General features: G+C 39.5%; 1 protein-coding gene across 3 annotated transcripts in view; it reads right to left on the reverse strand.

Annotated features, from left to right (window-relative positions):
• Positions 1–15,813, reverse strand: part of LOC138747368 (5'-AMP-activated protein kinase subunit gamma-1) — a 66,882-nt gene that overhangs the window by 8,194 nt on the left and 42,875 nt on the right. For all 3 annotated transcript variants that reach the window (XM_069906506.1, XM_069906507.1, XM_069906508.1), the window contains 4 exons: positions 10,901–11,027; positions 5,283–5,448; positions 3,239–3,276; positions 3,013–3,159 (listed from right to left, as the gene is read on the reverse strand). In XM_069906506.1, the coding sequence (XP_069762607.1) occupies positions 3,013–3,159; positions 3,239–3,276; positions 5,283–5,448; positions 10,901–11,027 (478 nt within the window). The remainder of the gene's footprint in view (positions 1–3,012; positions 3,160–3,238; positions 3,277–5,282; positions 5,449–10,900; positions 11,028–15,813) is intronic.

A 15,813-nucleotide genomic window follows, 5' to 3' on the forward strand; every position in this document is an offset into this window, starting at 1 on the left:
TACTTTGTTTATCTTTCCTTTCCGTTTCCTCATCACCACCTTCCCTTCTTATCCATTTCTGCTTTCTTTTTTTGAACACATTATAAGACAACATTTCTAAAACATAAAATATTTCCACTATTCTCATATCTAAAATTCCTTTAACCCCAATAGTCCCTCCCCTTTCCGAGTTGCCCTTTGTCCCTTGTCGGGCAACCACATCTCCCCGCTCCATTTGGATTTGCGAATCCGCTCGCAAGCATCAACTGATTTCGCAGTGACTGTTATTCTTCCCCACCCAGACCCCCCCAGAAAAGATTTTAATCTTCATATATAACAAAGGTCACTCTCTTAATTCCCTCCTTACTTCCTTTCTTTCCCTTCTTAGTTCTTACTTCTACTCTATTTTATTTATACTATATATATATATATATGTGTGTGTATATATATGTATATATATATATATATGTATATATATATATGTGTGTGTGTGTGTATATATATATGTATATATATATGTGTGTGTGTATATATATATATGTGTATATATATATGTGTGTATATATATATATGTGTGTATATATATATATGTGTGTATATATATATATGTGTGTATATATATATGTGTGTGTGTATATATATATGTGTGTGTATATATATATGTGTGTATATATATATATGTATATATATATATATGTATATGTATATATATGTGTGTATATATATATATATATGTTGTCATTTTTGTTCTTGTTACATCTCTTCATCTCTCTGTCTGTTTTGTAGTTGTTCTGCAAATTTTCGTGCTTCTTCCAGATCCGAGAATAGTTTGCTTTGCTGCCCCGGAATAACTGTTTTAAGTACCGCTGGGTATTTTAACATACATTTATAACCTTTTTTGCTGCATTGAACTCCTTCCTCTTCTTCAGAAGTTCAAAACTTATATCTGGATAGAAAAAATTTTTTTGACCCTTGTATTCCAGTGGTTTTTTGTCTTCTCTTATTTTTTTCATTGCCTTCTCCAATATATTTTCTTTGTTGTATATCTTAGGAATTTTACTAGAATGGATCTTGGTTTGTGGTTTAGGGGCTAATGTTCTGTGTGCCCTTTCTATTTCCATTTCTTCCTGTAATTCTGGTCTTCCTAGGACCCTGGGGATCCATTCTTTTATAAATTCTTTCATATTTTTGCCTTCTTCATCTTCCTTAAGGCCCACTATCTTTATATTGTTTCTCCCATTATAGTTGTCCATTATATCTATCTTCTGAGCTAACAGCTCCTGTGTCTCTAACTTTTTTATCAGATTCTTCTAATTTCTTTTTTAAGTCATCTACTTCCATTTCTATGGCTGTTTCTCATTCTTCCACCTTGTCTACTCTTTTTCCTATTTCTGTCATGATCATCTCTAATCTATTCACTTTTTCTTCTGTACTTTTTATTCTTCTTTTTATTTCACTGAATTCTTGTGACTGCCATTCTTTTACTGTTTCCATATATTCTTAAAAAAAAATATATCCATGTACTTGCCCTTCCCTTCATCTTCCATTTCTCTGTGTTCTTACTCCTCTTCTTCTGAGTCCACTCCAGGATCTGTGTCCTTTACCTCTGTCTCTTCTGGTTTTCTTGTTGGGTTGTTTGTTTTATTTTGTTGGGTATTTTTGGTCTTCTTATTTTTATTAAAAGTGTCTTGGTGTTGGTCTTCTTCCTCTAGGTTGGTCATCTGTTGTTTCTTTGATTTCCTATTTTTATTTTCTTCCTTCTTGTTCTCGTTATTTTCTATGTTTTCCTGTTGAGAGTCTTGCTGCTGTGTTGTAGTTGTCGGTTTCAGCCGTGGAGATTTACTCCTCAGCTGGTCCCCCCTCCCGTCGGTGTTGTTTTTGTCTTGCGCGGTTGCGCACTTTTGTTTGGCTCCGTGAGCCATTTTTGTAGTCCCGAGTTCGGGGCTTCGACTGACCTCAGGGAGTGGGCTTCTCTCTCCACGGCGGGCCTTCACCTTCTTCTTCCGACGTCCTTCCTTCTTCTTTTCTTCCCGTTGTTTTTGGTTTTTCTTTCTTCGCTGCCATTTTCTTTTCACTTTCACTTTGTTATGGTTTCTATGTTAGTGCCTTTGTTTTTTCTCTATCTTTTTTTTACTTTTCTGGAGAGGGCTGGAGTTCCCCTACCGGCCACTACTCCATCACGTGACTCCTCGAAGTTGCTACGTTGACATATATGTTTTGGTCTTGATCATCCTTAGAAAACTATTGAACAGAAATTTTTAACATCATTTCAACTATACTCCAAGTGGAGCTACAACTCAATCCAATAGCTGCTCTTTTTGGGGTTGTTGACCCAAACACAGAGTTTTTCTGTACCTGTTCAACAGGTTGTGGCCTTCTCTAGATTATTGGCTGGAAGAGCCATCCTATTCAAACAGAAAGACTCGAACCTCCAAAAGTGATGCAATGGTTTTCTCATATTATGTCCTGTTTAAGCTCAGAAAAAATTCAATATCATGTATTTGACTCGTCAGTGATATTTGAAGATACAGGGTGACGTTTTATGACTCACTTTCATTTGATGTAAATGTTTTTAATGTGATTAGATGGATTTACTCTTCTAAATGAGATATAGTTTTACCTTTTATGATTCATGGTAGGAACCAAAAACTACAAAATATAGGATAACCTGCTCAGCTGATTTTTGTTAGTTTTTTTTATTAGAGTAAGTTCGATGAGGGTTTTTTTTATACAATACTTTTGATGTTTGTTCATTTTCACCCAGTGCAGTGGAGGAGGGATCGAGTTTATACTGTTTGAAGTTTTATATTATACATGTGATAGTGTATTTTCAGTTTCGTTCCCTTTTCTTCATTCTACTGTATTTATTAGAAAAACCAATAAAAAAAATGAAAAAGAAAGAATCTGCTCTTGGCTGATGAACTGGAGGGTGGCATGTGCTCATACAGGGAGAAAGGGGAGGACATCAAAAAATACAAAGTGGGAAAAATCCCTACGACTCACAACATGAAACAATGAGTGGTTGTTAAATACCTCTGCTTCCACAAGTCGGTTGATAATCGTTTCAAGAGTTTCATGTTTGTAACACTTCAGCACACCCTCGAAGTACTGTGAACGATGCAGCAATGCTTTTGTCACAGTAACGTCCAGATTGTTATAGGTCTTCTCAGCAGCCAGGTTCTAAAGCACAAAGGTTTGATCAGGGAATCGCCAGGGAGCAACAAAACAAGGAATATACATCTTGCTGCAAAGTACTTACAATGACATCAAACTTAGAATAGATATCTCCCACTCGTCCTGCAGAGAGGAAAGAAATCAGGAACAATTAGTCTAAAGTAGGTACTCTGCATAATTCGGTTGTTTGGCTTGGGTTAAGTTGAAGAACAGTAAAACCCCTGGTATCTGGGGTAATGCCGGATAAGCGAATTTTCCAGTTGCTTGACATCGCTAGCTGTGCGACCGACAAACTGAATGCAATTTTAACCTTTTGAATTTTTTTATCTATTTAGTTTTGGGGACTTTTCTGCCAGTTTGTTGAGGCTGAATTTCAGGGCTTCTGGGATTGTACTGTATTTGAATAATGAATCTCTCTGAACTTTGACTCACTCGTACAACTGTAAATAAGTGAATCTCTCACTCCTCTAAACAAAGTAGAGGCCTCGTTGACTCCATCTTTCCTCCTACAACATATTCGCCAGTCCGGTGAGTCATCATGGCATTCCCTCTTTTGTAACTGTGCCCTTCTTTAAGTAAAGAGAGCAAAACTGTACCCAATACTGCACGTAAAGCCTCAGAGGCTTACGCAAAAGTTGTAAGGCATTCTTACTTGTACTCAAATTCTCTTGTAATAAAGGACAGCATATCATTTGCTTTCCTTACTGCCTGTTGCACAGCCTTCACCGAATTGTGTACAGGGTCACGCAGGTCCCTTTGCACATCACATTTCCAAATTTCTCACCAGCTAAAATTACCTTGCAAGTCTCTTTTTCTCGACCAAAGTAGGTAACATCACATTTACTCCCACTGACCATCTGCTGTGCTGTTGCCCACTCACTCAGCAGGACTATAGCCCCTTAGAGCCTTTTTCCACCTCAGCAGTGTACTGGCTCCCATGTAGTTTCACGTCATGAACAAGCTTGGAAGTACTACAATTGGTTTCTGCGCCAATGACTCTGTATGTTACATGAATGTTAAAAAAAAATTACATGGTTTGTTTGAATTTTACAAGTCTACAAAAATTAAAATAAAACATTATTTCAAAAACTATTTTTTTTCCCCCCAAAAGGTTTGCTTCCTGAAAAAACATTGGGGATCATGATAGACAACTTCAAGCTGAACATCAAGATCATTTCAGATTTGCTGTGTCACGTAGGAAGTTGGAGACATGAAATTAACTTTGATTGAATTTACCCTGTTTAATCACATCCTGATGCTGACACATTGCGTCAGTTCAACGGACCAAAAAATGTTTTGTTGCTGATTTTCATTTGTACTCAGCATCTGATGCCGGCATTGATGGATTCCAAATGCCCTAATGCAGCTTTTCCACGGCCACAGTGTCTTGGTGAAACCTTTAACCGTGTTCGTCACTGATGGCACCAAGGGAAGGAGTCCAAGTGCGAATGCAGAAAATGAATTTTCAATGACATGTTGCACCTCATAGTTTGTCTGCTTGAAATTGACTTAAAATATGACAGGAAATCACTAAAATGGGTTATATCTTTAAAAAAAACTATGTGATAGGAAAATTTCAAGGTGATTTTCGTGATCAGTGGCCAAAAGTGTTCGGGAAGCAAAATCTTCGTTGTTCAGTGTAATTAGAATTCAAACATCCATCCCTGCAATGCCCCACCAGTCACAATTTATTCCGACTTCATGTTTTCTCTCCGTCCATCCACGTGTTCTACCCTTGTTTATCAACTTCCTGTGTGGGACCTAATTGCAAAACTCTTTGAAGTCTAACACACAGCACCCACTGGCTTCCCCTCACACAGTATGCTTGACAAGATAAGTCCTCACAGTTCACCAACAGATTAAAAAAAACACAATTTTCTTTTCATAAATCCATGCCGACTCTGGGGTTTTTTGATAATTTTCTAAGCATCTTGAGATCACATCAATTATCAAGTACAATACTTGGTGTGTTAAAAGAGCCTCGAAACTAAATTACATTATAACAGCAAAAGTGTTTAAACAGACAATTAGAGACGTTATGGCATTGGTCTATTCCACTTGCAAGATGTAACTTTGATAGTGTGTTGAAATACGTTTTGCAATGGTTAAAAATAAGAACGTTCATTTACCAGACTCATCCACCACAGGCAATGCAGACACTCTTTTTTCCACAAAGATCCCCAAGGCCACATAAATTGGAGTATTTTTGTTCACCACTGCAATGTTTTTGTATGTTCCAATGTTCAACTCTTCCAGTGTTTTGGACATGAAATCTGGTTTGGGCATTTCTGAAATCTGCAATAAAATAATAATAATAACTTCAGAAATACTGCAAATGTTACAAAATCAAACATATAAAAATCCATAAAGTTTTTGGATTAAAATTAGGCATCTATCAGATCTTTATTTTTGAAGTAACATCGATTGACATGCATTTGTCACTATCTCAGAAAGCCTGTCTTGGACCCAACACACTATTGGCATCGTGAAGAAAGCACATCAACACCTCTAATTCCTCAGAAGTTTGTGGAGGTTTGGTGCAGCATCAGAAACCCTGGCAAATTTCTACAGACGTGTGGTGGGAAATGTGTTAACCGGCTGCATCACAGCCTGGTATCAGGGCACCAACACCCTGAGCATAAAAGCCCTGCAAAAGGTAGTGGACACAGCCCAGGACATCACGGGCCAAACCCTCCTCACCATCGAGAGCATCTACAGGGAACGCTGCCGTCGGACAGCAGCAGCAATTATCAAGATTCCACCCAAACCAGCACACGCTCTGTTCTCACTGCTGCCATCAGCAAAGAGGTATCGATGCCACAAGACTCACACCACCAGGTTCAGGAACAGCTGCTACCCCTCCACCATCGGACTCCTCAACAACAAACTCAATCAGGGACTTGTTTAAGGACTTGTATTTTACTCACTTATTATTGTATATTTATACTGACATCTGCATGTGTACAGTTTGTTTACAGTTCTTTCTTTCCTCGAGTACAGTTTACAGTTATCTGTAATTAGAAATTCTGTCTGGCTCACAAAAACGAAACTCTGGGTTGTAATAGGATGTCCTCTATGTACTCTGACAATAACTTGGATTTTTATCCTATGTCCAAGAAGGCAATGCTGTTACATCGCCAGCAATTGGGTCCGGGGTTCGACTCCCATGCTGTCTGTAAGGAGCTTGTATGCTCTCCCTGTGTATGTATAGGGTGGGGGGGGCTTTGATTTCCTCACACCCTTCAAAACGTACCGGGGATTTTTATATTTCATACATTTTAAATTTAAAAAGTTGGCTTTCATCCCCAAAGTCAAGAATCCCCCAAATCCATCACCTTTAGTGTAGTTGTATCATGGTGGAGTGACCAGGTGGGTTGGTGACCTCCCCCAACTCAAATTCTGTCTAGCTTGGGCCATCTCAGATTCAACAATTTTACAGATTAATCCAATGCTTTGAACAGACGTTCACAGTGTACAGCAGTCGGCACAAGCAGATGTCTCTTACAAAGAAGAAATCTTAAGGCCTTGTGCCGCTGAGTGCTCGTCTTCAGGCTCCTATACCTTTTCCCCCCCCCAATGGTAGCAGAGTGAAGAGGGCATGACCTGGAGGTGGGGGGGGGGAAGGGTCCTTGAGAATAGAGGCTGCTTTTTTAAGACACAGCCTCATGTAGTTGTCTTTGATGGAGTGAAGTCTGGTACCTGTGATGTCACAGGCCAAGTTAACAACCCTTTAGATTTTTTTCCCCCGTTCTGTGCGTTGGCACCTCCGTACAAGGCAGTGATGCAACCAGCCAGAATGGTCTCCACCGTATACATGTAGAAGTTTCCGAGAATCTTCAGTATATATACCGAATCTCCTCCAAAGCCTCACCAAGTACACCCACTAGCAAGCCTTCAGGACAGATCCTCGGAGATGTTGACACCCAGAAATTTGAACTCTTGACCCTCTTCAGTGCTGACCCCTCGATGAGGAGTGGGAAACTGGACCAATGATTATCCTGGTACTGTGGGATTTCTCATGAGAGATGATGTCGGTTGCTTGAAAAACGACCACTTCAAAAAACAATTAACCCTCACTGTCAGTCTGTATTGTTCACGCTAAAACTGATATTTACTTCCTTACAATCAAAGGATCATCAGGGACAGAAAGAGTCCATTTGCTCGATGATCCTCCGCTGGCTTTGCAGGAGCAATCTAGTTAGCCCAATTCCCTGTGGTCCTGCAGCTTCATCCTCTCAAAATCCCAAAATGAATCTGCTTCTACCAAACTCTGAAGAAGTGGAATTCAAATCCTAACCGTCTGCAGATCAATGATTTTCTTCACAGATTCTTCTGGCAATCACCTTCACTGTGTGTCCACTGGTTACCCTTGTTCCACCAAGAGGACCAGTTTTTCAAGTCCATAAGACATAGAAGCAGAAATAGGCCATTCAGCTCATTGTGTCTGCCCCGCCATTCAATCATGAACTGATCCATTCTCCCACTCAGCCCCATTGCCTGGCCTTTGCCCCATAACCTTTGATGCCCCGGCTAATCAAGAACCCACCAATCTCACCCAATGACTTAGCCTCCAGAACCACCTGTGACAACAAATTCCACAGATTCACCACCCTCTTTTGAAAGAAATTCCTCCGCATCTCTGTTCTTAGCAGATGCCCTTCAATCCTGAAGTTGCGCGCTCTTGCCCGAGACCAGTGGTTTTCAAACTGCCCCCCTAAACTCACATTCCACCTTAAGCAATCCCTTACTAATCACAGAGCACCTATGGCATTGGGATTACAATATGGAATGTGAGTTTAGGGGGGCAATTTGAAAATCACTGTCCTAGACTCTCCCACCATGAGAAACAACTATTCCACATCTACTCTGCTCATGCCTTTCAACATTTGAAATGTTTCAATGAGATCCCACCTCGTTCTCCTAAATTCCGAGGAGTACAGACCAAGAGCCATTAAAGACTCCTGTATGACAACCCTTTCATTCCCGGAATCATCCTTGTGAACCTCCTCTGAACCTTCTCAACGTCAGCATATCCTTTCTCAAATGAGCCCAGAACTGCTCACAATACTCCACATGAGATCTCACCTCAACATCACATCCCTGCTCCTATATTCTACCCCCCCCTCCTTGAAATGAACGCCAGCGTGGCATTTGCCTTCTTCACCACCGTCTCAACCTGCAAGTTTACCTTCAGGCGATCCTGTATGGGGTCTCCCAGGTTCCTTTGCATCTGGGGATTTTCAATTTTCTTCTCATTTAGAAAAAAGTCTGCCCATTTCTCTATCAAAGTGCATGATCGTACACTTTCTGACATTGTACTTCATTTACCACTACTCTGCCCATTCTCCTAATCTGTTCAAGTCCTTCTACAGTCTCCGTGTTTCCTCAACACTTCCTGCTCCTCCATCTACCTTCATATCGTCTGCAAACTTGGTCACAAAGCCATTCATTTCATAATCTAAATCATTAATGTACAACATAAAAAGAAGTGACCCCCAACAACAACCCCTGTGGAACACCACTAGCACCTGGCATCCAATCAGAATATGATCCTTGTATTCCAACTCCCTGCTTCCTGCCAATCAGCCAATACTCTACCTAGGTTGGTATGTTTCCTGTTACACCATGGGCTCTTGTTATTAACTTTGTCTAAATCCCATGGTGTTGACAGAAATTTCCAGGATTCCAAAGCTAAATTTCCTTTGAGGAACCAAATTCTTTTGCATGGTGGGGGGGGTTCACATGGCCCTTCAGACCCACCACAGCTCCTAGAAAGGCAATCCCATCAGTTACCCTTCAGCTGCCTTTTGATTATTTTGTTGCTTACCAAGAGTAGCTGGCAGCTAGTTAACCTACAAGCATGCCTTTGGGATGTGAGAACACCAGTGGAAGCCCTGGTCACAGGGAGAAAATGAAAGTTCCACACAAAGTAATGCAGCACCCAATGCTCAGGCTCGGGTCCTTCAATAGGTATGATGAAGGCCTGATACATTGGTTACCCTTTACTTCCCATGGACGCTGCGTGGCCTGCCAAGTTTCTCCAGCATGTTTGTGTATTGTACTCGATCCCAGTGACTGCAGACTTTCCTGTTTTAACTCGAGCTCCACACAATGTCAGGATCGAACTCGAGTCTCTGGAGCTGGGAGGCAGCGGTACTAACTGTGACCTCATTGTGTTGCCCATCTGCAACCTCCTCATGCCAGCTGACCATCAACTTGCATGATTTAGCATCAATCACAAATCACACAAGTTCTGACAAATCTGGATATGAAGCATATAAGCTTGCAAACTTTATTTTTTTTTTGACTGGTTAAATTAAGAACAACACCAGTCACTGCAGAAGACTGGTTTGTTTGGAGAAGTAGCAGATGGAGTTCAATCCGGATAAGAGTGAACTGATGAAGGGTGAACTTGAAGGCAGAATTTTTAAGTGTGGAAGAACAGAGGGACCTCAGGGTCCAAATCCATAGATCTCTCAAGGTCTTATAGTATGCTGGCCTTCATTAGCCGGGGGATGGAGTTCAAGAGCTGTGTTGGAGCGTGATAAAACTCTGGTTAGACCGCACTTGGAGTATTGTGTTCAGTTCTGGTCACCTCATTACAGGATGGATGTGGAAGCTGTGGAGAGGGTGCAGAAGAGATTTACCAGGATGCTGCCTGGACTGGAGAGCAAGTCTGATGAGGTAAAGTTAGTAGAGCTGGGACTTTTCTCTTTGGAGCAAAGGATGAGAGGAAACTTAATAGAGGTCTACAAGATTATGGGAGGCATAGACAGGGTGGACAGCCAGAACATTTTTCCTGGGTTTAAATTTAAATTTAGACCTACAGCACAGTAACAGGCCCCTTCCAGCCCAACGCCCGTGCTGCCCAATTACTTAATTAACCTACAACCCCTGTACGTTTTGAATGGTGAGAGGAAACCGAAGCACCCGGAGGAAACCCACAGATGAGGGGAGAATATACAAATTCCTTACATACAGTACCAGATTCGGACCTGGATCGCTGGTACTGTGGTAGCATTCCGCTAACTGCTATGCTAACTGTGCCATCCTTATGCCAACTGTGTCCTCCGTAGGCTAACCATGCCACCCTTCCACTAACCGCTGACAGTAGCAAAAACCAGAGGTCATCTGCTCAAGGTGAAGGGAGGAAAGTTTAGGGGAGACGTCCGGCATGGTTTTTTATATATATATATATATATATATATATGTATATATACACACACACACACACACACACACACACACACAGAGAATAGCGGGTGCCTAAAATACATTGGTGGAGGCCAGTACAATAGGGACATTTAAAAGACTCTTAGACACAGACACACGGATGAAAGAAAAATAGAGGATTGTGGATGTGAGGTAGGGAAAGTTTAGTTTGTTGAGTAGGTTTATCTAGGTCTGCACAACATCGTGAGCCGAAGGGCCTGTACTGCGCTGGAATGTTCGATGTTTAGTTGACCGTCACCCATGATAGGATGGAAGGATTCAAGTCTCTCTGCAGATGTTTACCCCAAAGTGTTCCATGAACTATGTGCCTACAGGAATTGGCCTAATTTTATTTTGACCAAGGCCCTTTGACTTGAAATATTAACTCTGTCCCTCTTCCCCCGGAAGGTGCCGGAACTGCTGAATATTTCCAGCGTTTTCTGCTTTTATTTTTCCTTGAAATTCCCAGCATCTGTGGCTCTTTTGAATTTCACTCATATTTATCTTACCTCATTTCATGGTCTGGGATACTTACAAAGAGTTTGAGAAACTTCAGAATGCGCTTGTGTGTAAGAATGTAGAGCGTATTCCCTGTTGACGGGTCAATGACTGGCAGACGGTGAATTTTGTTTTTGATCAGTGATGAAACTGCATCATACAAGCTGCAGTGATGGAAAAAGGTCGTGAGGCACAACTTGACACTAAATGATGCAGTCATTTAAACTTGTCTTTTCAATGCTTTAAATACAGTTGCACAAAAACTCAAAGTATTTCCAACCCATGAGTTGTAACATTTCCTCAGCGAGAATTGGAGCAGGGAGGAGCCACGTGATGGAGTAGTGGCCTGTAGGGGAATACCAGCCCGCACCAGAAAAGAAGAAATAAAGTGAAGAAAAGACAGAGTTCAAAAAATACAAAACATAACAAATAAAAGATAAAGTTGTAGAGAAAAGAAAGAAAATGGCACCCAAGAAGGAAAAAGTAAAAACAACGGGAAAAAAAGAAGACACCGGAAGAGACAGGAGAAGGCCTTACCTACATGAAGAAACAGGGAGCCGTCGTGGAGAAGAGAGCCCGTTTTCCGAGGTTGGTGACGACCCCGCAGAGTCGCGACCCCCCCGACCACTGGACTGCAAAAATGGCTCTCAGAGCCAAACAAAAGTGCTTACTAAGGAGAAGGAGAACACCGACGGGAGGGGGGGCTCAGCCGAGGAGCGGGCGAACACAACACGACCAGCTGAGGGATGCCCGACACCAGGGATCTCAGCTGGAAGAAGAGGAAAGCGACAGGAGAGGGAGTGAAAGGAAAGAAGAGCAGCAGCAGGAGGCCCAACAGATGAGTAGCCCAGGACCAACAGCAAGAAGCCAAGCAAGAAGAAGCCCAGCAAAGTGAGACAAGCAACTCATCAGGAAAGTCAGAAGAGACACAGATACAAGGAAGAGAAGAAGAAGACACAAACACAGGTATAGACACAGAAGAAGAGGAAGGAGAAGACCAAGATCTGCACAGAGAAATAGATAAAACAGATGGACAGAATATAGATAAAGTTTTTTTTCAAGAACAAATGAGAGGATTAAAAGAATGGTTGACATTAGAATATAGTGAAATTAAAAAAAAATGTAAAGTACAGAAGAAAAAGTGAATAGATTAGAGCTGGTCATGACAGAAATAAGGAAAAGATTAGAAAATGTGGAAGAACAAGAAACGTCTGTAGAAATGGAAGTAAATGACAAGAAGAAAATTGGAAGAAAGTGATAAAAAAGTTAAAGAGTCACAGGAGTTGTTAGCTCAGTAAATTGATATGTTGGAAAATTATAGTAGGCGAAACAACATAAAAATAGTGGGCTTAAAGGAAGATGAAGAAGGCACAGATATGAAGGAATTTATAAAAGAATGGATCCCAAAGGTCCTGGGAATGACAGAAATACAGAAAGGAATGGAAATAGAAAGGGCACACAGAACACTAGCTCCGAAACCACAGACGCATCAAAAACCAAGATCCGTTTTAGTAAAATTTTTGAGATATACAACAAGAGAAAATATACTGGAGCGGGCAAGGAATAAAATTAGAGAAGGCAATAAACCATTGGAATACAAGGGTCAAAAAATTTTTTTTTTTTTACCCAGACACAAGTTTTGAACTCTTAAAGAACAGGAAGGAGTTTAATACAGCGAAATTGATCCCATGGAAAAAAGGTTATAAATTTATGTTAAGACATCCAGCTATGCTTAAAATATTTATCCCTGGGGAACAAAACATACTGTTCTCGAATCCGGAGAAAGCACGAGAATTTGCAAAACACCTGCAGGACAGAAGGAGAGATGAAGAGATGTAACAAGAATGAAAAACAGCGATAAAACATATGTAAAGATGTAATAATGTATATGTAAGAACTAAAGAAGCGAAAGAGAAGGGAAGAAAGGAAGGGGGGAAAAAAAGAGGGTGAACTTTGTTGTATGTGTAAAAAAAAAAGTCTTTTCTGGGGGTGTTGGGTGGGAGAGAATAACCGTCACTGCGAAATCAGTTGACGCTTGCGAGCGAGTTAGCAATTCAAATGGAGAGGAGAGTTGTGGTTGTCCGGCAAGGGATAAGGGGCAACTCAGAGAGGGGGGTAACACTTGGGGTTAAGAGAATATTGGATGTGGGAGTTGTTGAAGTATTTTATGTTTTAAATGTGTTGTCATACAGTTTAAAACTGAGAGATGAAAATGGGGAAAAGGGGGATGGTGGTGGTGAGGAAGCGGAAATGAGGTGTAAACAGGATATGAGATGGCCATGTTGAATTATATGACTATAAATATTAATGGAATACATAACCAAATTAAAAGGAAGAGGCTATTAAATTTACTGAAAAAAGAAAAAAAGACATACCATTTGTGCCGGAAACACACCTAACTGAAGTGGAACATAATAAATTAAAGAGAGACGAGGTAGGGCCTGTAGCGGCAGCATTATATAATTCAAAAGCTAGAGGTGTAGCTATATTAATTAATAAAAATGTACCAATCAAAATAGAGGAGGAAATAATAGATCCAGCAGGGAGGTATGTAATGATAAAGTGTCAGATATATACAGAATTCTGGAATTTGCTCAACATATATGCACCTAATGAAGAGGATCAAAAGTTTATGCAAGATATTTTTTTTGAAGATTGTAGATATGCAAGGGAATATATTGATAGGAGGGGATTTTAACCTTAATTTGGATCTAATGTTGGATAAAACGGGACAAAAGATTAGCAAAAAGAATAAAGTGACCAAATTTATGGTTAAATCAATGTAGAAAATGAAACTTATGGATATATGGAGGAGGCAGCGCCCAAGGGAGAAGGAATACTCATATTATTCGAGTAGGCATAAAACATACTCAAGGATTGATACGTTTTTGTTGTCGGCCCATATTCAAGGGAGAGTTAAAAAAACTGAATATAAAGCTAGATTGCTATCTGATCATTCACCCCTGTTATTAGGAATAGAACTGGAGGACATCCCACTAAGAACATAGAGATGGAGGTTAAAAGGATTGATACGTTTTTGTTGTCGGCCCATATTCAAGGGAGAGTTAAAAAAACTGAATATAAATCTAAATTGCTATCTGATCATTCACCCCTGTTATTAGGAATAGAACTGGAGGACATCCCACCAAGAACATATAGATGGAGGTTAAACTCCATGCTACTTAAAAGGCAAGAATTTAGAGAGTTTATTGAACACCAAATTAAAACATACTTTGAAATAAATACAGAATCAGTGAAAGACAAATTTATATTATGGGATTCAATGAAAACTTTCATTAGAGGGCAGAAAATAAGTTATGTAACTAAAATTAAAAAGGACTACAATCGGGAAATAGAACAGTTGGAAAGGGAGATAGCAAGTACAGAAAAGGAACTAGCAACAAGGGATGATGTAACAAAAAGAAGAGAATTGGCGGACAAAAAAATAAAATACGAAACATTACAAACGTAGAAAGTGGAAAAGAACATAATGAAAATAAAGCAAAAGAATTATGAACTAGGAGAAAAAACACAAAATATTTGCCTGGCAACTTAAAACAGAACAAACTAAAAGGACAAACAAATTACATATAATCCAATGGAGATTAATGAGAACTTTAAGGAATTTTATGAATAATTATACCAAACTGAGAATGAAAGGAAAGATGATAAAATAGAAGAGTTTTTAGCTAAAATTGAACTGCCGAAATTGCAAGAAGAGGAACAAAACAAACTGATAAAACCATTTGAAATAGAGGAAGTACAGGATATATTAAAAAAGCTGCCGAACAATAAAATGCCTGGAGAGGATGAATTCCCAATAGAATTCTACAAAACATTTAAAGAGTTATTAATTCCTCCTCTCCTAGAAGTAATGAACCAGATAGAAGAAACACAAAACTTGCCAGATTCATGTAAGACAGCAATAATTACAGTAATACCAAAGACGGGGAAGGATCCACTAACACCAGCATCATATAGACCAATATCTCTACTTAATTCAGATTATAAAATAATAGCAAAATTATTAGCAAACAGATTGACCGACTGTGTACCAAAAATAGTAAAACAAAATCAAACTGGATTTATTAAGAAAAGACGAACAGCGCATAATGTCTGTAAATTTATTAATTTAATTCATGCAGTTCAAGGAAATAAGATGCCAATAGTGGCTATTGCTTTAGACACAGAAAAAGCCTTTGACAGGGTAGAATGGAATTATTTATTCAAAGTATTACAGAGGTTCAATCTACCAGGAAAATATATTAATTGGATTAAAGCATTATATAATGGACCATTGGCGAAGGTAACAGTAAATGGATATGTATCGAACCAATTTAAATTAAGTAGGTCAACTAGGCAGGGATGTCCATTATGTCCCTCACTGTTCGCTTTAGCAATAGAACCATTGGCAGAACTGATGAGAACAGAAAATAAAATAAAAGGGATAAAAATAAAGGAGGAGTATAAAATCAGTTTATTTGCAGATGACATCATAGTATACTTAACAGAACCAGAAATATCAATAAAAGAACTATATAAGAAATTGAAGGAATATGGAGAAATATCAGGGTACAAGATCAACGCAAATAAAAGTGAAATGATGCCACTGAGTAATGCGGATTATACAGAATTTAAAAAAGAATTACCATTTAAATGGCAAACACAAGCAATCCGATACCTAGGTACTAGGTATTAGGTTAGATAATAATTTAAGCCTATTATACAAATTATCAGCCACTAATAAAGAAATTGCAGGAAGACTTAGAACATTGGAAAGATTACCGCTAACATTGATAAGGAGGGTAAATTGTCTTCCCAAGGATACAATACTTATTTCAATCGTTACCAATTCCCTTAACAGAGAAATTCTTTAATGAACTAAAGAGAATGATAAGGAAATTCTTGTGGAAAGGGGGGAAACCGAGAATAGCATTAGATAAATTAACA

The sequence above is a fragment of the Narcine bancroftii genome, chromosome 12, assembly GCF_036971445.1.
Source record: "Narcine bancroftii isolate sNarBan1 chromosome 12, sNarBan1.hap1, whole genome shotgun sequence".
In the NCBI taxonomy this organism is placed as follows: domain Eukaryota; kingdom Metazoa; phylum Chordata; class Chondrichthyes; order Torpediniformes; family Narcinidae; genus Narcine; species Narcine bancroftii.